The 25058-nt window shown below is 38.5% G+C and overlaps 1 protein-coding gene across 13 annotated transcripts in view; it reads left to right on the top strand.

Annotated features, from left to right (window-relative positions):
• The first annotated feature begins 1227 nt into the window (after window positions 1-1227).
• Window positions 1228-25058, top strand: part of TAFA5 (TAFA chemokine like family member 5) — a 505501-nt gene continuing 481670 nt past the window's right edge. For all 13 annotated transcript variants that reach the window (XR_013182463.1, XR_013182468.1, XR_013182467.1 and 10 more), the window contains exon 1: window positions 1228-1700. Coding sequence is in view for 7 of the 13 variants with exons in the window: in XM_077179074.1 (XP_077035189.1) it covers window positions 1589-1700 (112 nt within the window). In the remaining 6 variants the exon portion in view is untranslated. The remainder of the gene's footprint in view (window positions 1701-25058) is intronic.

Here is a 25058-nt window from a genome sequence, read left to right as displayed (position 1 = left end):
CACACATGCGAACCCAAGCCCTCTAAAGTGGGTTTCATACCGATGCGTCGCTGCCATTTCAGCGACAGAAACCGCGTGCCAACAGCAGTGCCCATAAGGACCGCAGATGGATATACAATGAGGAATTGTTTCCTTTAGCATCTGTGGTCGTGTCGAGGCGCAATACATCGTGGAGATTTCGAGCCGCACCGTGCAGGTGAGGGGACTGGGAGAGACAATTCCCTGGGCCACTTCTTCTGTCGAGACCCGGTGTCAGCCGAGAGCAAAGATCCCCAGAGGAGGCTCGGGGCGGGCACCGCCTCCGCTCCCTTCCCCTCTGCTCCGCTCCCGGCCCAGCGGCTCCTCCGCGCCGCCTCCCCCGCCGTGGGCAGACGCTGGGGGCCGAAGCCGGCTCTACCCCACCGAGGCACAGGGCTCGCCCCTCGGCCCCTGCCCACCGCACAGCCCGCTCCAACCGCCGGCCCCGCAGGGCTGGCAGCAGCCTCCGCGGGGAGAGGGACAGGGACAGGGACTGTCGCCCCGCGGCTCCTCCCTCCTAAACCCGGCGGGCGCCGCCCCGGGAACGGGAGCGGGGAGCGGCGCGGGGCCGGGGGGCGATGCGAGCCCCGGGGCGGGCGCGCACCTCCGGCGGGGACGCGAGCGGAGCGGAGATGGGAAGGACCGCTCTGCTCGGAGCGCTGAGCACCTGTGGGCGTGACCGCCGGCCCCCTCCTCCTCCTCCCGCTTCCCTTTACTTGAAGGGCCAGCGCTGCTGTAGCGGCAGAGCCTGAGAGCGGAGCGGGCGGCGCTCGGAGAGGAGGAGACCCGCCGCCGACCCTCCGCCTCAAGTGTCCCGGCCCATCCCGCACCTCCGCCCCGTCGAGCCGCAGGACCGGTCGGGAGGGCAGCTCAGGCTGGACAGGCCGTGGGGGGACGGGGCTGTCCTCGCCCTGCGGGCGCTGGGCCGGGGCGCGGATCGCCCTCTCTGCGCGGAGCTGCCCGCGGAGCCCTGCCCGGCGGGCGGGCGGGCGGCGGTGGCGCCGGGCTGCCCTCGCCCCTCGGTGGCCCCCGCGGCCATGCTGGCCTGGGCTGAGGGGCGGCCGCGCCCTGAGCGGGGGTCGCCGTAGAGCCGCGGGCGGGCGGGGGAGGCGCCGCGTTAGCACCGCCGGGGCCCGCGCTCCGCCTGCGGGGGCTGCCCCCGGGGACGGGGAGGCAGGGGGAAGGACAGCAAGCGGAACAACTTCTTCAAATTAAAAACAGAAAAGAAAAAAATAAAAAAAGAGAGGCTTGTTCGTGGGAAATCTTCGAAGCTCAGTACCACGCGAGGCATCCCAGCCGCAGTGAAACCCTCCATGCTAGTGCATCCCACCACAGTGACAGGAGGGAAGCTGGCTGTGGCCGCTGTTCCCAAGCCCCGCTTGCGTTAGAGTCGCCTTGGCTTTCTGGCTGGAAGATGATTCCTGCGACAGGACCATGTTGCTGATGATGAACAGCAGAGTCGTTGGAAAATGCCTTCCTTGAGGATTACACGTGGAACAAGGCCATCAGTCGAGGGGAGAGCTGGCTGGTGAAACTGTCTGACTTTCCCCCCGCTGGGGAAGTGGTTTCAATGGCTCCATCTCCCAGGAGAAGCAGCAGGAAAGATGCCAGCGCCTTGCCAAGCATGTCCTCAACTTTCTGGGCTATCATGATCCTGGCTAGTCTCCTAATCGCTTACTGCAGTAAGTACATATTTGTCCTGGTGCTTTTGCTGGGCATAAATCTACACCCTTCCCACGTGAGAAAACACTTCAGGCGAGGGCCAAGCTCTGAAGCTGGCAGGCACAGGTACTGTGCCTTAGACTTGCCCCTCAGCACATCTCCCCCCACTCCCCTGTGGCAAAGCAGGCAGACCGGCACTTTAATACTGCTGCTTCTCAGGAGAGTGAGATGTCCTTAGGTTGTAAATGTGGCATTTCCAGTCCAAACAGCATCATCTCTTGGATTTTGGAAACAAACTTTCTAGCGGTAGTAACCCTGATCCACTGTTCACTGTTTATTGTCAGATGTTACCAGATTCCTCTGAGGTTGCTCCCTCCACATACACACTCTCCTGACTCTGTCCACCTTCCATGAAGGGGAGCTAGTTTGCTTATGTTCATTTTTTTAGGAAGCACATACTTCATCAAGTGGCAGATGTCTTAACATCCTGGGATCATATGTGATGCTCTGAAATTCCACAGGAGCAAGTGTTGGCACTTTCTTAGCATATCCTCAGCAGTTTAGTAAGTCCATGTTGCCAGTTTTAGAGCTGCATCTCAGGTTATCAGTAAAGTTTTTTATATTCTTTTTTCAGGCTTGATAGATTTTCCATTAATTACAGTGTTGCAGATAAGGTATCTGTAAGAATCCAGTACTTGGACTATAAATATTTTAAAAGTTCTTTATTTTTTCCTGCTTTTTTGTTTGTTTTTGGTAATTTTTGTTTGTTTTCCTTTCAGCAAGAATAATTTTCAAGCAGTTATATAATGTCAATGGAGTTAATGCCCACACTTCAAGTTAGGGAATGCAAGTTAGTCCATAGCACCAGAGTAGGAAACTTGCAAAGAGAATAGAAAAAGCAATTTTTAATCAATAATAATAAAAAAAAAACAACCACAATTTATCAGGAAGGACCCACACAGCTTTGCCAAAATGAATCTACGCTGTATTTTCCCACCCTGACCTGAATGGGGTCTGTAATTTACCCATAGTGCATATTGCTTTCATTAGCTGTAGCATAAAAGATTTTGCACTAGTCTTGTCTGGTTGAGCTGTAATAGGTGTAGGCTCTGATGAATAGGAAATAGATGCTGGTTTGCAGGAGCAGACCTGCTGCATTTCTTAACCCTGTATTCCATTTCCTCCAGCTGTATTACACTGACCATTTTGCCATGTATATGTTCTGGGGTTTTTTCAAAACAACATTGTAATTGGTTAGGAGAACCTTTAATTCACTTCTGTTTTGTGTATTCCAGGGCTTCTTTACACTGATGACACTGAAAGTTAATTATGCCAAAAGGAATAACATATATTGTAATAGTTTGGGGTTTTTTTTGTTATTTAGCACATTTTGCATTACACTTCTCATTAATAAAATTATATTAAACAGGCCACACTTTTAATAATATAATTTTGTACATAATACTGTATTCAATGTGATAATGTAGAGGATATACTAAACAACATAGTGAGTTTTAAAATAATTTTTATTGTATCATGGGAGTGCATATTACAGAATGAATAGTTCAATGGCAAAGGGAATTCAGTTTGGTATTAGTGATAGGAAATATTTTGTTAAGTTTGTGTTAGAAGTGTCCAAAGCATCACAGGCTTCTTATGAGAAGATATGAGATCTTCTGTGCATACATTTTCAATCAGCATGGCCTCAAAAAGAGTTAACCATGAACTTTGACACTTCAGAAATTATTTATTTTCAGCAATGAGAAGTTGGATGTTTTATCCTAAGGAATGTAGTCATCCATTTGAATTGTTACATATTGTTCATTGTTTACTGATGAAAAATGCAAATGTTGGTCAATAATCTCAAGGCATTTTCTAGTGTGCTTAAAGATCAGTTTCTAATTATTTCTTTCAGACAGTGTAGATGGTGTTCCTCAAATATGTAGTACACTCTTCATTTCATATAGCACTGAAAAGCACCATGCTGCTTAAAATATGCAGTGTCGAAACACTCCACCATTTATGTAATGCTTCACTGATTTGACAATTGCAATTCCAAATGTTAATGAAGCATCATGAACATTTTCTCTAGTGGTAGTATTTGAGACATTGAAAAAAATGGTTTTTGCTCTCTGAAAAATCAAGATTAAAAAACGTGAAGCTATTTCTAGGTAAAGCAGCACTTCAGATTTTATGAATTCTCTTAAAAATCAGCTAGTGTTTAATCAGTCTTTTTACATCTGATGCTTGTTTTTGAAGAAAAGCAAATTTGGGTTTTGGGGAGTACATGATGACTTTTAAAAATGTTTTAAAAATAACAGGATTGCCATATTTCTTAGGAAGTAAAAGAAAAGAAATTTGACTATGTAAGGTGGTCTCTATTTTCCCCCACACCTTATTGTCAGGAGTGCAGAAGTATAACAATAAAGGTGAACATATTATCAAACTAATTACAGGAACTTAATATTTTGTTATATCATTGTATCATTCTACTGAAAACAAACCCTGCAGCTTCTAAAACAAAATCTGGAAAATAACTTTTCCATTTTTCCTTTCTTAATAGCACTGTAAATACAATTTTGATGTATCTTGCCTATTTCCATTTTTAATGTTAGTCTGAAAAAGCTTATTTCTGAATCAGTTATTTGAACATTCCTTCTCCTTCTCCTAGTTACTTTGTGAATCTTTGTTTCTGGAAGTGTATTTGTTGTACAATAGTCATTCCTATTACTGGGAGCAACCAGTAAACACCATACTGTAAGTTCTACTTGACAGATAAGCTTATTTATAAAGAATGTTCTGGATGTACATGTACAACCCATTAGACTTTCATTTATGCTTTAGTTTCTGAAGCCCAGTTATATTCCTATTGATGTGGTAAAATGATAAACTGATAATTTTTTCTTTCTTAAATGTTTAGATTATACTTAGGGATAATGGCTCCATCCTATGGTGGAAGAGAAACCTGCATCAAATCAATTAGGTTAGTTGCTATAGTGATAAATATAATGTAATATTCTCCATCTGGAGGAAAATGGTCTGATTTGATAGGCTCTCAACAGGGGAAGGCAAAAACAAAGTAGTAGAAATAGACTGTGTGTGGTCCTTGGTGTGACCAACAAGGAGTTGTTTTGCTAAGCAGAAGCATCATTAAATGCAAAGACGGCCTCAGAAGGCTCTCCTGGTAGAGGGTGGCCACCTTCATGGCAATTCAGAATTAAGAGTTGTGACATTTTATGATTTCGTACGTGTATCTTGCATACTTGCTTAATAAACAATAGTAAACCAGAGAGAAATACCTACAGTGAATACCTCACATTGTGTTTTTTACTGTTGAAAAGGTAAAATGAATAGATTTGTTGGGTTTTTTTGTTTGGTTGGTTTTTTTTCTTCTTTATAACTGGAGTATTTTACCATGCTTGAAAGTTTTGTCAAATTAAGGAAATTCTATGTGGTATCACAGCTGCTTGTTACATCAGGAATCTAAATAACATAATTTTGATCCAGAACTGCTTTTTAGTGCATTTATTCAGTTGACTTTGCTATAAATACTGAAAGGCTTTTAATATGTAAATGGTAACTTTTAAAAGCAATATAGGAATTGGCTTTTAGCAAATTTGTGGCAGTTACAAGCTTTTACTTTTCTTTTTTTATATTGTTTTCTAAGCCTAAGGAGTTGAAGTTTAGAGCCCTGTGCTGTTCTGTTAATACTTCTGAGGGTAAGTAAATGGGTTTTTTTAAAAGGAGTTACCAAAACTGAATGGTACTTGGAAAATTGACCTCCTTGCTTTGAGTACAGTGTATGGAAGAGAGCAGTATGAAACCCAGAATTTATGCTTACTAAATAATTATAGTACTAGGAAGAAGGAATCTAAATGTCCAAAATGCAAAATAATTCCCATAACACAGATGTTTTTGCTATTGCTGAGCAGGGCTTACACAGAACCAAGGCCTTTTCTGCTTTCCTTATTCCACACTGGTGAGGAAACTGCAAGTACGTTGCAGGTTAGGAGGAGGCACAGTCAGAGCAGGTGACTCCTACTGACCAAAGGGATATTCCAGACCATGTGACATCATGCTCAGTGTGTGAAATGGGGGAAGAAGAAGGGGAAGTTTGCAGTGATGGTGTTTGTCTTCCATTGTTGTACATGATGGAGACGGTGGAACACCTGCCTGCCCAGGGGAAGGGGTGAAGTAATTTCTTGTTTTGCTTTGCTTGTGTGCATGACTTTTGCTCTCCCTATTAAACTATCTTTCTCTCAACCCAGGAGTTTTCTGGCTTTTACCTTTCTGATTCGTTCCCCAGTCTTGCTCATGGGGAGAGAGTGAGCAGCTGCCTGGGGTTTGGTTCCTGGATGGGGCTAAACCACAAAAAAATACTATGTTAACCTTACCTTAAATTGAGATCCTGCTACATATTGGGTAGACACGGCTCATTTGAGAAATGCCTTTTCATTGTCCTGTTCTGGAGTTGCCTGCTATCTAAAAGGCATGGGCTACTATGGTCTCCAGGTCTTATTGTTTCCTTATTTGAGACTGCCAGCAGGAATGGCAATTAACTGTGACTGTCATCTGGCCACTTCTACACCAGGGGCTACCATATCATCATGCATAAGCTACTGAACATCTGTTAGATGGTAAATGGTGACTGCCCATTTATGTTGGATGCAAACAAGTCAGCTCTGAATGAAAGCCTACAGCTCCTGTTATTGATCTGTTATCATTCAGGTCCCTTCTGTTTTCAAAACTGAAAACCACAGATTTTTAAAAAATCTGTTTACCTGATCTGTAATGTTATTATATTTTCTGCGAGAATTACTGTGTACGTATTTTTCCCAAACTGTGTATGCAGAATGTGACATAGAGAACAACTGTTGTAAGTCGAACTTTTTTCAGTCTAATTTGTATATAGAAAGAAAGAATAATGCTTTTATGAAATTAAATAGGATAAGTAAAACATTAAAATTCTATTTCTTTATGTACTGTCCCAGTTGCTCCTTTTGAAGCAGGCTCAATTTTTGTGATAAAACCAGAATTGGTTGCTTTATTGCTTAGAACTTGATGGCCTCTACAACATACTACCTGCCAATGTGGGTACCAAGTTGACACCCAGATTGTCTCAGCAGTTGTGTTGTAGTCTGTCCAGATGATGTATTACATAGAAGTCCTTGGCATCAATGTAAGAAATGTCTTCTTACTGCTTTGAATATTGAATTTGACCCTTCAAGACTAGGTAAGCACTGTTACAATTTCTCAAATGTGTTTGAATTCTGGCCATTCATACTTCCATTGCAAGTATAACCACTGATGTGGATGGATAATGGGAAGTAGATAGGGAGGGGAAGCTAGAAGAAAATGATATTTTCAATTAAATACATAGTAGAGAAGTATTCCATGTCTTTCAGCTGGATTGACAGGACAGAGATTGGGACCTCTTTGACAGTTTTTTTTGTGCTGTTTATGTAATGTACTATTTTTTTCTTCCATATACTATGAAGATGGTACTGGGGTCATGGAGTAGAGCTCTGCTGCTCCAGCTAAGGGTGTAAACATGAGCTGGATTAGATTTTCTTTTACTGGAGTCCCATTAATCTTTTGGTCTTCTTTACTGATGCCACTGAAGAAGCAGTAGAAAGTCCTTCACTGAGCCTAGCCTTTATGAGTGTGTATTTTCCTACTCATTCTTCTCTGCTAGAAGGAGATGGTATGAAATGTCTCAGTTTTTAAGATGTAATTTAGTACTTTCTTAGAGAGTGCTCTAACCATAAGGCTATTACATGGGAAAATAAACATTGACAGCTAGTCCAGCATCTGGCATGTCAAATATTCTTTATTAGAGGTGTGTGTTGAATGTTGTCAATAACTCAAAAATGCACTTGGATACTGAGCTTCACATAGAAGTGTTAGATACATAGGCAAATCCAGGCGGTTTGATTAGCCACAATCTTCCTGGTCTGCATATTCTTTGTTGCTAAATTCAAACTAGAATGTTTCTGTGCTTGATCTCATGTTTGATTGGGTGTGTTGTTCCACTGCTGGGCTGGGAATCTATTTTTTAATTTTTTTTCTGTGTTTAAATCTAAGTTAGATTGCTTTTTGGACAGATGGTTGGCAAATATGCGTATTGTCTATGTTTTGAAAGTCATCTCTTCATGCTTTTGTGTTAGCCCTACAAATAGGAAAATATTATGTGGTGGCTATTTGAAAATATATGACACGTATTTAGACCATGTTTTCCAATATTTTTGGTATAGAGGTTTATTTCAAAGAGTTTGTGCATGTTTTTCAAAAAAGGACTGGTCATGAATAACAAGTAAAATGGTAGAGGGTTTTGCATCTATGTGATCGTTTGATCTCTTCCAAACCCTGTGGCCTGGGTATTATTTTGATCCTGAATGGAATGCTTCTTCAAATGCTTGATTGCTTTCAGATAAGAGTGAGGAGTATGACTATTTTTTAAAAGGGTCTCTGAGCAACAACCCCTTTGGTTTTCTCCTGAGTAGCATCCACTTACTGAATATCATCTCTGCTTTTGAAGTGTTAGGAGAAGTCCTAAGACTTCTCTTCATTGCCTGTGGAGCATTACAGCAATAAGGAAGTTGCTTCTCTAGAAGAAATTGTTATTTATTTTGCCAAATTATATCTTGTTGGACAAAACATAAACTATATGTAGAGAGACCTCTAGCTTAAATTTTTCTTGTTACAGTGCCCTTCAAGACTGTTGGTTGGTGTGACTTATTTATAGTTCTGATGGTTTTTTAGTTTGTTTATATATGTTTATTTATTTTGTATATTTCTGCCTCTGCCCTTGTGATGGAAGGGACCTTTAATGGTCAGCTAGTCCCAAATCCCCTGCCATGGTCAGTGCCACCTTCCTCTTGACCAGGTTGCTCAGACCCCCATTCAGCCTGACCTTGAGCAATTTCAGGGGTGAGAACTTTTCTGAGCAACCTGTTCCAGTTCCTCAACACCCTCACATTAAAAAGGTTCATCCTAATATCTAATCTAAACCTACCCTCTTTCAATTTGAAGCTACTAATGCTTTGAAACATTTCCCCTTATCCTATCACTAAATGGCCAAATAAAAGGTCCCATTCCCAGGCTTCCTCATTCTCTTGCAGTCCAAGTTAACCCATGCCCTTATCTGACCCTTGGCTTCAAGAATCCTCCTCCACTGTCATGTCCTGCTCTTCCAAGAGGAGAGTGTTTTAACAGGGCAGGATCTTATGATGTTTTTAGGATCACATACCTTACATAATAAAGAATCCTTCTGCCTTTGCTTGCAACTGACAGGAGTAATTTATGCTATGACCCCAATGTTCATTCTAGTGTTTGGAAGGTCTGGTAGTGGGACTGTCTCTGTTTTTGTTTTGTGTGGAGGTTAATTCCAGAACATAGTTAACAGATGTGTTCTGTTTGTATTTTCTGTACCAGAAACAGCCCAGAGTAAAAGCCAAGAACAGAATGCCTATGAGATCAGAAATATTTTAGATTGCAAGTTATATTTGTTGGGTTAATTCCTGTTTTTTCATCCATCGTAGGGGAGAATTTTACTGACCAACTTTATTTAAGCATAGCTTTAGAACCTGATGACTCTGTCATCTGAGAGAAGGGTCCTTAATTCTTACAGAAATGAGAAATCACTACATATGGAAAAGAAAAAAATCGCTACATATGAAAACACGTCTAACTAAAGTAGATGGAAATTCTTTCTGAGTTCTTGCCAATCCTAGTATAATTTATGGTGGCTTTGACCTTTGCTCTTGGAACTCTTTTTTTCTGATCATCCTCTAATGCTGATCATGACAAATGTGTTCTAAGAGATGATAAACTGACTAATAGAGATACCTTTAACCCTGAATACCTCTATCACTCTTCATACTTTCAGCTGTCAATATTCCTTTCAGGGGATATTTAATTTTTTCATTGAACTAGACCAGTGGAAAGTTCGGCAGAGCATCTTAGCCAGGTGACAGAAGAGAGTTTAAGTTAAGCTGTTGCAGTGTTCATTAAATGGCTCAGTTGAATGTAGAAATGTTGAAATGCTGTGAGAACAGTGGCTTCTGGCACTTCTTCTGGCAGACCCAGAGGAAGCCCACAGAAGTGATCAGGGGGCTGAAGCCTATGAAGACCACTAGAGAGAGTTGGAGTTATTCAGCCTAGGGAAGAGAAGGCTTATACCTTGCAGTATATCAAGTGGGCTTGTGAGAAAGATGGAGAAAGATGTTTTACCAGACCCTGTAGTGACAGGACAAAGAGCAATAGTTTAAACTGAAAGAGAGTAGATTCATATGGGATGTAAGTCCTTTACTGTGAGGGTGGTGAGACACTGGCACAGATTGCCCAGAGAAGCTGTGGATGCCCAGTCCCTGGAAGTGTTCAAGATCAGGCTGATCGGGGCTTTGAGCAGCCTGGTCTAGTGGAAGGTGCCCCTGCCCATGGTAGTGGGGGTTGGAACTAGATAATCTTAAAGGGTCCCTTCCATCTCAAACCAGTCTATGACTTTCATTCTCTTGCTTTAAATAAAACAAATACAAGTGTAACAGATATTGAGAGTTTACCTGTTACTGATTCATTCTCTTGCGTTACTGAAAGGGTTCACTAGGTTCTCGTATTTTGAGCCAAAATTAACCTTCTATTTAATTAGGCCTTGGGTAGACACTTTCCTTGTGTGCAACCTAAAAGAAATGTGGCTGTTTCTATTATTTATTTTGTATACTGAACAAATTCCAATGTAGTTCTGCATATCATCTTGAATCAAAAAATAGAAAATTCTTTCCTGAATTGAACTAATATAGTAACCTGAGTTATTATTGAAAATAATTTCATTTAAAAATATCAGAAAGGTTTTACGGAGCTTTCTAAGTATCTACTGTCAGTAATGCTCTATTGAACATTCATTCTAAGGTGAGAGTATATATATATATGGTTTTGTGTATATATGTGCTCAGTAAAAGCCATATCAATATTTAAAATAAAAATAAGAGGCTTTAAAATTTGATATCACCAAATGTAACTGAAAGGTAATAATTTGGATGAAATTACCTGCTCTAAAGCATTTGACATAACATGTGCTTGTAGAGCATAATATCTGGAATTATGATTCTTTTAAGGTATCATTTTAAAGAACTTTCACAGATATTTTCATTTTAAGTTACCAGCTCCAGCCAGGGAAACAAACAAACAAACAAAACCACCAAACCCAAATATAAATGTTCTGAAAGTCAGATCCTTATAGATTAAAAGAAACAGCTGACAAAGGATTTCAGTTTCATCTGAACAGGACAGGTTTTTCCTTACTTTAGATTTCTGCAGTGTAGTCATCTATATTTACCATATAAAAGTCAGTGAAAGCATAAACATTTTCACAGTGCAGTTCATGTGGCCTTATTAAGATACATGATAGAGATTAGAGTTTGATGTAAATTGTGCTGCAGAAGTGCTTGTCTTTGTTGGCAGATAGACAACTTGCTAAGATTTTAACATGTATGTTATCACATTAATCCAGTCCATCATTGCAACATCTTTAGGATGTTGCTCTTCCTATTTTCAAGGCCCACATTTAATATTAAAATGTTTAATGCCAAGTAACTGGTTCAGTATTTCTATAGGGAAGAAAAACACAGAAAAATGGGCTTGTGATACAGATTGATTGAGACTGTAGGTCAAGGTACTGAATTAATGCAGCAAAGGATTTGTACAATTTGAGGGATGTATTTGGCATAAATTACTGAGATTTTCTGAAGACATCTTTGCAAACAGTTTCAATCCCAAATATTTTTTTGCAATGTTTAACTGTAAATTCTCCAGTTTCTTTGACAGTATTGTCACACTCTGGACACTAAAAATTCTGTCTTCCCCCAGAAGTTGGAACCTGTGTGAATTTCAGTGTGTGCCAAAGGTTATCAGCCAAAGGTTATCAGCTTTACCATTCCCTTTTTTCTCTTTTTTAAGCCTCTTCCATATGAAACAATATTGAACACATTTTCACCATGCAAACTTTTATAGTGTGGTTAAAACATTTGAAACACCTTCATCTACTGCTGACAGGTAAGAAAAAGTTTAAAGGTGAATATTGTGTACATGTTTATAGGAACACAGGGACAAAGAAGACCTGAAATGCTTACCTTGAATATCAAAGGAGATATGAAGAAAAGAGGAGCTTAGTATGAAAAATGTTATGTGGTTATTTTTGGGAGGATACTGGGCTTTATGACCTGAGATGTTCCTTCAGTTCTCCATTCTTCAGTCTAAGTACTATTTCTACAGTCCTTTTCATCTGGAGAGATTTGTTGCCTTCTATAGCTCATTGTTTTATAAATATGTTATTGTTCAAGGAATATATTGCTTTTCACCTTTTTTCACAGTAAATATATCTTCATGGATTCTTTGTCTTAAAGCTGTTCTGTTCTGGTTGTGCTGCCTGTGTAACTAGAGACCTCTACCTTAATCCTGTCTACAGATGTAGAATGCTTTGCTCATCATGGTTTAGAAATGGTATTCTCCAATTTAGTACTCTCACTAAAAAGACCCCAAACACTGTTCCCCCCTCCACCCCACCTCCTCTTGGAGGCACAAAACATTATGGGTTGAGAGAAGAACAATGTACTGGAAACAGAAATGAGATAAGAAGTGAACAGTAACAGCAACAATGGTAATAGAAGTGTGCAAAAGAGAGTGATTCACATGCAAAAATGGTCACTGTGGACTCTATGAGAATAAACAAGACCTGACAGTTGCCCTGCCATGTTTTCCTGACCAGAAGGAACCCCTTCTCCCCAGAAGTGAGAGTGCCCTTCCCCTTCACCTGGCAATGACCTCAGGTCTTATGGAATAATCTCTCTGTCCTAGGCATGCCCCCTCCCAGCTACTGCTAAAAATTAGCCCTGACATTTGATGGCAATGTAGGTGTTCATTGGCATATTGTAGGTATACATTGGAATATTCTTTGGCATAAATAGTACACTGGCTTCATAGGATTGACATTGTACTGACAATAGGTAGTACTAAGAATCATTCTCTGTTGTTTTCTCCAATAATTAATCTTTTTATAGAGGAAAAGGATGTCCTCTAGAATCCTCAACTTCACAGAGTGAAACTAATCTTTTCCTGTAGTATTTTCATTTAAGCATAGACACAAATATCAAATGATGCACCTGTCTCATTTTCTTAGTAAATTTCCTGGAAATTATAGTTTTGGCGTTTTTTTTTTTTTTGGCTCCATCTAAGACCAAATATGTAGAAAAAAAGAAAACATCTCCTACATTATCTAATTAGAGCACATTCCCAATTTATTTCACTACCTTTCCTTTCACAGTTTAAAATAAATAACCATTTCCTTCCTGAGGGCTTCTTTTTGAATTTAGTGTTCAGTGTTGGCATTGAGTTCCAATATTAGTTTTCTAGCTTTCGTATTTTTCAGTTTTGCTTCCTTATTTTTCTTATCTAAGGTCAGGTGAATTGCCCCTACTGTATGTCTTGCCACTTTCTGAAGTGCTTTTTTGTTAGTTGGCATGACAGGTACTGCTATGTGAATCACAGTTTGTCAGTGACTTCTCAGACAAATTAACTTGATATATGTGTAGAGAATTTTTCTCCCAACTGCTAGATCTGCAGAGATTTGAGAATTGAGCTTTTTTATCTTGGTTTTTTTTTCTTCCTACATCAGGTTCTCTGAGCCCAATTATAAAGTCTGTGATACAGCATACTGTAGTCTTGAGTCTAATACCTTGTTAGAATTTAGTTTAAAATTTCTTCTGCTGTTTTCAATTATTTTGGAAGTATATTAAGCGACAGATATGATTATGCATAGAAGGTTAGTAGTACTGAAGTGCTGAGGAAAAAATATTCTTTCCGTTTCAGTCCATGTAATTTGAACAGGCCTTTTAGGTTGCCAGAATGCTGGAGAGCCCTGGTAGATGTGATGGTTATGTACCAATTGTCATGACAAGAGCCCCTAAGTTTCAGATGGCTGTCAATATTGCTGAGGTCCTCCTATATGTTTCATGTGACAAAGGACACTGTGGTTTGGCTGAATAGTATCTATTTTTGCAGGAACAGAAACAACTGTTGTAAAAGTGGGTGTCAGGAAGCTAGAACTTAAATCATAGCTAGTTGGTTTTGGTCTTTGTTTGAAGGTGACATGAAGCATATGGAATGATAATTACAGAGCTCTTCTGTAAAGTCAAATAGCAACATTTCTGAAGTATGCTTTTGACCAATTTTGTGTTCTTACTTTGCTTCTGATTTACTTTTCTCAGTCTATATTTCTATAAATTCACATATTTAATGTAACAGTGTAACACTGTAGCTGAATTTTAGTGATCAAAATGTAGCATTTTTTCCTTACATCTCTAAATCTGCTCCTTTTTTTCTTTCACAGCAGATCAGAGATAGTGCCCTACGTTGGGCATTGTTGCTTCTGTTTCAATTTTTAATTTAAGTTTATTTAGAAGGGAAAAATATGCATTTCACGAAATAATGGAGGATTAAAATTTTGAGTTAAATCAGGTACATGTGATGGAGAACTTTCAGAGAAAATTCTGTCATTAAATAATGAAAGTTTCTGAATCCACACTGAAACTTATCTGTGTGTTGGTTACTTTTCCTCTTACCTACATCTCCCTTATGTTATAGATATCTCTTTTTTTCTCCATCCTGTCTTGGTCTCCTATTCAGTTCAACATAGTTTTTCTGACAGACTTTCACAGTTCAGACAAAAACAAAATAAACAGAGGGATACACATATGAGAAAACCATTTGATACTCTGGATCACCCACTTCAGTTTTGCTTCATTGGGAACAAATGTGTCTCTCTGGGTGTTTCCCACAGGCACCTGAGTCTGAAACATTGCTGCTAGTCAGGAAGCTGTACCTGCTGAGAGCATACACTTGTGCCTCCTTGCTCAATGCAAGAACTGTTGTAGTGCAGGAATTAAAGTGGTTACAATCTGTCAAAATGTTCGTTCCTACCTTTTGTAGTATTTTAGCTGAGAGACAGGAAAATCAAGATCTTACAGAACTTGTATTGGCAAATTCATTTACTTGCTGTGTACACTTAACAGGAATCTTGGCCACAAAGTTCATGAAATGTTGCAGTGCTTGCATCTATAAAACACAATAGTGATAACCATAGAAGTGTATTTTCTCCTGCACTGAAAGTAGTTCTTGCTGGGACTGTTCTCAGACAGAGTGCATGTTTTTTGATACATTTAACACCTACATATATTAACAGTTTATATTATTCTGGGAAAAATACTACAAAGTTGATTTCCTAAAAACAAGGAACTTAAGCAAGTTTAAGTACAAAAGATGAGGAATGATTCATTTTATGTAAACAGTTGAAAAGCTTCTCTTTAAATTAAGTGCAGATGATGAAAAAGTATTAATGGTGAAAAGAGAAGACTTCTTTTTTCTTTACTTGGATTTAAGATGACTAATATTGAAACAACACATTGGAAATTTGCAGTGGTGTCAGAGCCGCTGGAACTAACAAAGGAAGAAGAGCTTCCACATATGAAATGCATACAGATAATATCAAGATATTATCTTGATATTGAGAGTAGCAAACTCTCAATATTTCTAACTCTGTTGAAATTAGATATACAGCTTTTTTTTGAAAGAAGCTAGATTTCTAAAGGTAACTTTGAGCTATTACTTTAAATGTGCTTTAGTTCTTTGTTCATTTTCATTTCTATACCTTATTTGAAGACTTTTTCATCTAAATGTGAAACTTTTATGCATACCAGAAATTAGTAACTTTTGTTTCTACAGCCTATTTTGGAGAGTGACTCTATCTGTACCAAGTATAGTCCATGTACACACAGCGTAAGCCTCATTTTATAGTAGAATTTCTTCTCCATTGACTTACTAGATTCTATACAGATAAAAAACCAAATCTATGTAAGATCACACAGAATTACAGAATTAATAAGGTTGGAAATGACTTTTGAGATCATCCAGTCCAACTTATGACCTTACACCCCCTTGCCAACTAGACCTTGGCAGTAAATGCCAGATCCAGTGTTTTATTGAACATCTCCAGGGATGGTGACTCCACCAGCTCTCCAGGCAGCCTGTTCCAATGCCCAGACACTCCTTCTGTGAAGAACAGATGAGTCTCAATTCATTCAAGAAGATGAATCTCAATTTTCCATGAAGAATATTGATTGTACATTAACAAGATGTTTCTAAACTTAATTTTCTTCATACGTTTTCAGTAACATTGAAGAAGAGTGGTTGCTGTGTGTGTTTTTGCAGGAAAGGCATAATGCAACTGCTATTTTTGCCTTTTATAAAAGATGTACTACCTCAATGAACTTAAATGTTATTTTTTAAAGAGAAGGGAGTAAAAATCTATGACATAAATTCTTGTGAGCAGCAAATTTGGCTGGTACATGATCAGGCAAAAGAAACTAGTCTTTTTTTACACTTCAAGTATGAGGTACAGACTAATTATGTGAAGCTCAAAAACATGTGTCAAGGAGTTTTATGGGCCCCATTACCTTTCAGGTTCATAAAACACTGCCAACAAGCATGTCCCTCTCTCTCCTTTGGAGAATAAATAGCTCAATTAATTTATAGGAGTCTTTCCATTTTGTGTGTAAAAGAAGAAAATGAAGGTAAATTAATCTGAATAAATTGGATTTGTATTCTATTAATCTTGTGGGAATTAGTATCACTATGATGCTAATACCATCATAAAATTTTTGTTGCTTACACTTCTTTGTGAAGAATGACAAACATAATTGTTTTCTTGGAATGGTAATGAGTACAGAAGTTACAGTCGTGGACCAGTGTAGGTCTTTGAAAGTTTGAACTAATCTTTGTAGACATTTTTATTTCTTAGTTGGTTCTTTTGAATTTTGTCTCTTTTGAAGCTTCATTTCCACATAAAATCACAGTTCCCTCCTCCTTTCATACATGTAGTACAGATCTGGAGAAATGCCTGACCAGTTCACCAGGACCAACCCATACTTGGTAAGTTCCAGTAAATCTCAGATGAAATCCAGGGAAACGTTTTTTGATTCCATGGTATCTGAGCCAAAGATGAGGAAGAAAATATATCTTTGAAGCAGTGGCCTATTTTAATGCCTCAAATGTATTTCTAAATGAAAATTATTCCAGAGAAAGGTTTTTTTTGAGCACTTCTGTCATGCTTCAAGCATTGTTTTGGCCTTCCTGGATTCAGTTCTCACCACCTTTTCTCTAAACAGGAGCTTTTCACAAAATTTGTTTATGTTCCTACTTGGTGCAGGGTAGAGTTGAATGCTGTGTGTGGATTCTGCTTCTTGCACTTAGCAGATCTAGATCCTGATGAAAAGTAAATAGGAGGAGTGCAACGACAGTGAGAGTCTGAAGATGGTAGAGAAAATGAATGCCTGTACTTTCCCATGTTTATGGTTGGAGAAAAATGGCCCAAGTAATTTCAGACTGTTAGTGTTTGCTGTCTGCAACTGTCTTTGGGATGAAAGTAGGAGTATTTGGAGATCAGCTGTATCAAAGGTGCCAAGTCTATTAGAATTTATATGAATGTCTTTCTTTTCCCTACAATGCAGAGGTCACCCAGCAGAGCCACAGGTGCTGTCTCAGGCTAGTGGCCTGGTCTGAAGCCCAGGTGACAGGTGGTGTTAGACAGAAGGGTTTTTTACTACTTTACTGAATATTTTGCTTAGAAAAAGGTGATCAGATTTTGGCCAGCAGCTGAGAACATGTCCAGCACTGAGACGTCAAAGTGTTGTATGGTTTAGTACTTTTAATGCCTGGCCAGCAGTCATAATTGAATGGCCAGTCTTTTTGAGTTACATAAATATACGATTCTGCACATGCACATTAAAACTTGACATCGATGTCTTGTAACTGTGTTTACAGAAAAATAGGCACTTCACTAATTAGAAAATATTGTGTCAGATTCTCTACAGGAAAATAATTGGTTTGAACTCATTTTTAAAGAATAGTACACTTATTGAAATAGAAAAAAAGCTATTGATATTTTCTTTTACTGGATTGACATGGGAACAAAAAGAATGGAACAAAAGAGAGGGTAAGGCTTAATCTTCACTGAATCCCAGTGCTTCTTTTGTTCCTCAACTATGTAATTCTTAGAAAACTGATGGTAAAAAACCCATAATAATTTTGGGTATCTTGTTTCATTGATCAAGTTATTAGAACTTGCAATGAAAAAGAAATAATAACACAAGGGGATAAAGTGGTAACTTCCTGTTTATACTTCGAGGCTCTCTTTTGCAAGAGTTTCCTGATACATTTAGGTAGCTTCTAGTCACAGCTACCGGTGATTGACTGAAGAATTTATTTTAAGCTGCAGCTGTGTATTCTTGACCACTAATATGTGTGAACAGACCAACAGTTAATAATTATAATTAATTTTCACATTGAAAATTACTTAAAAGTCTACTGAATTTTAATGCACTTTGTTTCAATGCTTTGCTGGTAATTTTCAAACAATGTACTGGCAACATCAATTATTCCCCAAGTTGAAGCCATTTTTCACTACAAATGTTGCAATTTTTTAACAGCTGTTTCCCCTCCTGTTCTCCACATAGTAAAGTTAAGAGTACAGCTGCTTCCTACTAAATGCAAAGTATTAAGAATTTTCTATTACATATAAAATCAGATAGCTGTTGTAATAATCTCTGTATATAGAATTTGTTGTTTGACTGGTTTCCTTAGTTTAGAACAAATTATTTGATCATGGCATTTGCTACAGTATGAGCCTGGGATGTTTTGTATTGAAGTATAGGGTCTAAGCAATATCGAAGAAGGGATTGTATCTAATGCTTGAAGAAGCAAATGCATTCAGGGTGAAAATACCTCCTTTAGCTTGCATATTAAAATTGTACTGATGTGTTATCTGTAAGAAAAAGTGTAACACCAAGGCCATGATTAGTAAAGACTGAGAATAGAATGAGATCAACTACAGTTAGATGAAGTACAGCATCATGAGGTTCATTGAGAAGATGATGGGAGGTGATGGTGCTTCTCCACTTGGCCCGGGTGAAGGAGAGGTTCTGGCAGAGGCCACAAGAATGATTACGGGTTTGGAGCATCTCTGTTACGAGGAAAGACTGTGGTAGCTGGGCCTGTTTAGTCTGAAAAAGGGCAGACTGAGAGAGGATCTCATCAAATATCTCAAAGGCCCGTGCCAAGAGGATGTGCCAGACTCTCTTTCATGGTGCCCTAGGGCAGGATGAGAAGCAATGACAATAAACTGAAAAACAGGAAGTTCCACTTCAACATGAGGGAGAACTTCACATCAATGGTGGCAGAGCTCTGGAACAGGCTGCCCAGGGAAGTTGCAGTCTCCCACTCTGGAGACATTCCAAACCCACCTGGACACATTCCTATGTAACCTGTTCTAGGTGACTATGCTTTGGGAGGGGATTGCAACAGAAATTCACCCAAGGACTCTTCCAACCCTAACTATTCTGTGATTCTGTTTCTTAATTATCAGCATGAATTTCTGCAGTAAAATGAAAGTTCATCTATCATTTTTCAGCAACAGGGATCCTTGGCATGGTGGTTAGTTGCAGGAGAGCTGTGAATCGTTACTGGAATTGTGAAAAAGATGTGTGACCCCCAAGGTGAATTAGAAAATAGAGAAGCATTAATGTCACTATAGACAGCATTGTTTAGCCTTGATTAGCAAAACCATGAATAATCTCTGTTATTCAGAAACTCATACTGAACTAGGGAGAAAAACAACTGGATATTTGGAAAAATGGAATCTCCCTTCTAGAAATAAAGTTGAAAATCGCTAGACTTGTTTAGTCAACAAACAACTGAGAGATATAAAGAACATCAGAAGAATAAAGAAGAAAAAAGATTAAAAAAAAAGACTGTTAGTTCAGGATTAAGTGGAAGTGAAATTTAATTGATTTAGAAATAGGATTTTATTACATAAAGGACTGTAGTACCAAGGCACCTGATTTGATTACTTGAAGAGATCTCACATAGACTTCTGTTTGTCTGCTGACTCTTTTAGTCAAATTGGCTTCAGACAGATAGCTTTGAGTGCTGTGGCTGGATAAGAATGTGTAGAATCATGTAGCTGAGATTACTTCTTCCAATAAATCTTCATTTAATCATGGAATTACCTATGGATTACTGTCTTCATCTCCTGATATCTCTGACAAGTTGATTAGCTCCTTTGGACTGTTTGATAAGGCTTTTTAAATGCAAGCTTTATATTACAGATGGAATGACTTCTGTTCATCAATATGGTATGTTCTTATCTGTAGGACTTCCCCAAATGGGTCCTAGGAGAGATCCATGTCTTCTGTCTAACATTTCTTCTGTTGAGAACATTTAGGTATCCAGAGATGTCTTGATGTAATTTATTTATCATTTTATGGTTACAGGGTTACAGTTCTATTTAGGTCAGTTCTTTATTTATGCTGAAGCACAGGAACAAATTTACTTGGTTGCGTCAACCATTTCTTCAGCCCAATACTCAGAGAGGTAGCTGCAAATGTGTACTTAGGGAAATCTAAGGACAGAACAGGGCTATGGGACACTTGCCTCTAAAGTTCTCCATTCCCAAGCTGTTTTGTGCTCAGGAAGTCTGCGATTGAATGAAATTTAGGGGCATTTAGTAAATGAAAATTTAATTCCATTAACTCCATTTAGCATGGCTGGTGGGAAATTAAGTTATTTTTTTGCCTCTTGTATTTCCTGGGGTCACTGGACTCCACTGTGACTCATGTGATTTAGAATGGCCGTGCTATACCATAAATTGTGTACTGTGACAATGGACAACAAAGTATAGGAATTGGGAAAACAATGATTAACTGTGGCATTAAAGTGATTTAATGTGGTCTTTTTTTCAGTATGACTGATATCTGATTTTTAATGCATGATACCATGTAGCCTTTTTTATCACGCACATAGCTAAAGTCTGGAATAGGAAATGATATATAATATCATAAATGATATATAATACTACTTTTTTAAATGGAAATATATGTTGCAATGATAATATCAAGCATTCATACTGTATTCTAGATCTTCTCCCTTTCTTTTGATAAATTGAGAATAGCATACTCTATGTTTGATAAAGTAATTCTTATAAACCTGTTGAGTTGAAATTCTGTTCTATAGCACCTTCTTATAATTTTCTGGTCAGTTCAGAAACAGGTTTTTTGGGGACCATAAAGAAGCATTCAGTTTTGTGAGAATTTATTATAGCATTCTTTTTCTTTTTTAATAATACTTCTGAAGATAAACAACATGAAGTAATTTCTAGCTAAAATTTTAAACAATAATTAAGTCTGTTGAAAGTCAGCACGAGTAGAATGGTGAACTTCACTAGAACTCCTTAAAATTGGGATTATGCAAAACTGATTGAAGTCACTTTTCAACTCAAAGATGTTGAAGTGAATCCCTAAATCTCTACTGTCCCTCTGGTGTTACAATGAGTAATGAACACTCCATATTTCACTTGCTTAGTTGATCAAAGAAGTGGATTTCAGAAGGCTCACTGGGCTTCTGAAGGCTTCATCTTTCTTTGCTGAAATGGGGACTGAGATTAGCTTTTGAATTCTGTCTCTTTAATCAACGCGACTTTTATAAACTCCAGTTTATTTCCTTTTAGTAGACAATCCCATAGGATTTTGTGGTTTTAATGTTATAGCTTCTCAACAATTTTTAAATGAAAATTTGCCCAAAATTCTAGATTAAAGGAGCACTTTAGATTATGATTAAATTCTTTCACTTAGTAAGCAGATTTGAGTCAATTGAGAGGTGATTATTTGCAACTAACATCTGTCAAGCACTGGCAGTAACATAATCCTTATGCAAAAGCTTATTACATTGACCTTATAGTCAATGGGTTTAAGAGAAACATCCTTGGTGAAAAATCACATCAGAAATGTTCTTTTTGATTGGCTTAACTATACTGTTACTATTAACTTTATGGTGTGCTACCTAAGGAATAATTAAACCAGATGGTGTGTTAAACCCAACCGAAAGAATAAAGATATTTTTACTTTTAAGTTGATCAAAATTAGGTAAAACAACATATGTTCATATGCATTACGATTCCTTTAACTACATATTAACTGCTTTCCTTAATATTCTTCCTGGTGATTTGAGAGCTCTGCCTCTTGAAAAAAAACCAACAAAAACAAACCCAACAAAAATCCTGTTTGAATTCTTGTTTTTCAGACTCTCTGGTCACTCATACCTCTGTGTTACTTTGTATTTTATGTAATTTAAATAAACAATTTGCACACTGCAGAATCCTCAAATTATGTGAAACCGAAATGCAAGCTATTTTGGGCCACATTCAAATTGTGAAAATTAGGGCAGGTACATCCAAAAAAAGGATTTGGAGATTGCCTCTAAAGAAGCACAGCTTGTACAAATGAGCAAATTACATTTTATGCAACAGATGTTGAGGAGGGAATTACAAATACTCCAGTTCCTGTTATATTAGTCCAGACTTGCCACCATTTCTCTTTAGCAGTGCCATGCAGGGCTAATAATACAGAATAACACACCACACCACATACATTATAACTAAAGTCTCTCTGCTGCCCATAAGTGGAGCTGTTATTTTTATTCCTCAAATAATTACTATATTATTTTTATTCCCCATTATTCCCCAAAGCATAACACTCTATTATACCTACTTTTTTCATACCAGTAACTCTTTTCATATCCTGATTGTATTTCCCTCCTAAAGATTGTCTGATGAATGGAATGCATCTCATGGAAATATGCAGTCCCATTGCCTGAACTGATATAAAATTAAATGAGAGTGGAAACACACAAATGAGATTTATGATCATAAAACATTATGGAATAATGTTTTATCTTCACAGCTGCTCCTTATCCAGGTGCTGTTAAAAGCCCTGAAAATATTCATAAAATTAACTTAACTGTATTTTGATTTTGTGAAGGATTCTGAATAATGGGCTTTCATTAGCTTGATGATTTTATATGCTTCTGTCTTCCTGGTGTAAATTACTTCTTAGTCAAAACTGCCTGTTCAAACAACTCGTAGAACAACATTAACAGTGAGCATCTCTTCTCCTGAATGGATGAGCCATACTTTTTTCTGGGAGAGCTTCAGTTGGTTGAAGTGGGAGAGAAAAATTATCTCAATATATTATCTATAATTGCCCATTATATTCTTCAGCTCTAAATTTCTTCTAGTTATAAGGAAGTCCATAGCACCAGTATGAGTTTTCAACCCATCTGACAATGTTACTGTTATAAAGTACAAAGATGAATTTAAACAAAAAGACTCTTGACCTTTTGTTTGTCTCTAAGTGGAGAAGCAATGTGATAAAAGATGAATCAATATACTTTACAGGTATAGTGATTTCCTGTGAAAAACAAAACACTGATTTCCTGCCAAAGAGCACATTCATGTGAGTGTTTATATGAAGGCATTTGTATTAGCAGTGTTTGCATACAGATAGTGTAATACCAAACAAGTAAGTGTTGCTATTGGTATGTGGAAAATAACTTTATTTTACTGGATTTAATATTCATTTAAATGGAGGATTAATAGAGTCAGCCAAATCTAAGCCTGATGCAATTAACATTTCAATTTGATGTAGGATGTTGCTGCCTTTTTTTAATCATGCTTTGAACATGTTTATTGAATTCTGTATCTTTACTGGGCTTCAGTCACAAGTCTGCATTACAGAATCACGGAATTTCAGAACAGTTGATGTTGGAAGGGACCACTGTGTTCATCTGGTCCAACAGCTCTATTTGAGCAGGTCCATCCAAGGCTGATTGCATAGGATTATATCCAGATTTTTTTTTTTAGTATTTCTAAAGTTGAAGACTCCACCTGTGCCAGTACCCAGTAACCCTTACAGTAAAAAAATTGTTTCTTGATGTTCAGAGAAAACCTCCAGCATTTGTGCCCCATTGCCTCTGGTCCTGTCACTGGACACAACTGAAAGGACCTTGACTCTGTCTTTAAACGCTCCCTTGATCAAATTGTATTTGTTATTGAGGTATTGATCAAATTCCCCTGAGACTTCTCTTCCCTAACCTGAACAGGCCAATCTCTCTCAGCATTTCCTTACAGGAGAGAAGCTTCAGTCCCTTTACCATCTTCATGCTTTCACTGACCTGTCTACAGGATGTCCATGCCTTGTACTGAGGAGCCCAGAACTGGACACAACACTCTAGCTGTGTCCTCAGCAGGGCTGAGTAGAGGGGAAGGATCCCCTGCATTAACCTGCTGTCCACAGTCATCTGCTTTGGCCCAGGATACTGTTAGCCTTTTCTGCTGCAAGGGTGCATTGTTAGCTTATAGTCATGTTGGTGCCTACTTTTCTGCCAAGCTGTTTCCCAAATGATTGGTGTACAACATATACTGGTGCACTTCTTGACCTTTGTGAGGTTCCTGTCAGGCCATTTCTTCGGGCTGTTGAGGTCTGTCTGGAGGGCAGCATGACCCTTTGGCATATCAGCCACTTCTCCCATTTTTGTGTCACCTGCAAATTTGCAGAAGAAACACTCTGCTCTGTCATTCCAATTGTTAATGAAGATCTTATAAGGGACTGGACCCCTTATAAGGGTTCCATCTAGGATTTGAGCCATTAATCACGACCCTCTGGGCCTGGACATTTGTTGTCATCTTATTGCAAAACACCCATACCGTCTCAGTGATTTCTCATGTGCAGCTCCTCACAGCACAGCCAACAAACTCCAGCTCTTCTTAACTAGCTAACCCACTCTTTTGTAGCATTCTTCTTATTGGACACAGCTGTGGCCTATTAAGGCCAGGCCTGTTCCTAATCTTTGGTGATTAGTACAGCTGCAACTCCTCAGGTGTGCGACTACCTTCTGCACTATCTTTATTTTTTTACATTTTATCCCTCTGCAGACATTCAGCTTTTGTTCAGTTCAGCTTACTGTCTGCTCATCCAGCCCATTCTTCAACAGTTTCTCTGCTTGAGGGAGAAGCTGTTAAAATATTCACTGAAGTTAAAGTAGACAATATCCATTGCTCTCCTATTGTTTACCAAGTCAGTATGTTATTTTTGGTTAGAAAAGAGACCTGCTCTTTTCATTGAGCATGGATTATTGTGGCTTAAAACAGTTGAGTAAGACTTAAAGGTGAAACTTTGCTAGAGGAGGATGCAGAATAAGCTATAAAAAGAAAGAAGACAATGTCAAATTTTTCCTGCCTATAAATCCCTAAAAATAAGAAAATAAGTTCTGCACAAGAAGAAATGTTCTTTTAATGTAATTTGAAGAAATTTATAGGTTTACCCTACACAGAGATTCATAGAACCAGTAAAGGACTATACGGAAAATCTTTGCCCAAGTCCTTGTTAAATTTGGCAATGATAAATGCTTTGAAAATGCTGGAAATAACATGTGTTGTGAAA

The sequence above is a fragment of the Agelaius phoeniceus genome, chromosome 5 (genome assembly GCF_051311805.1).
Source record: "Agelaius phoeniceus isolate bAgePho1 chromosome 5, bAgePho1.hap1, whole genome shotgun sequence".
Classification (NCBI taxonomy): Eukaryota; Metazoa; Chordata; class Aves; order Passeriformes; family Icteridae; genus Agelaius; species Agelaius phoeniceus.
This window is presented reverse-complemented; position numbering and strand designations above follow the sequence as displayed.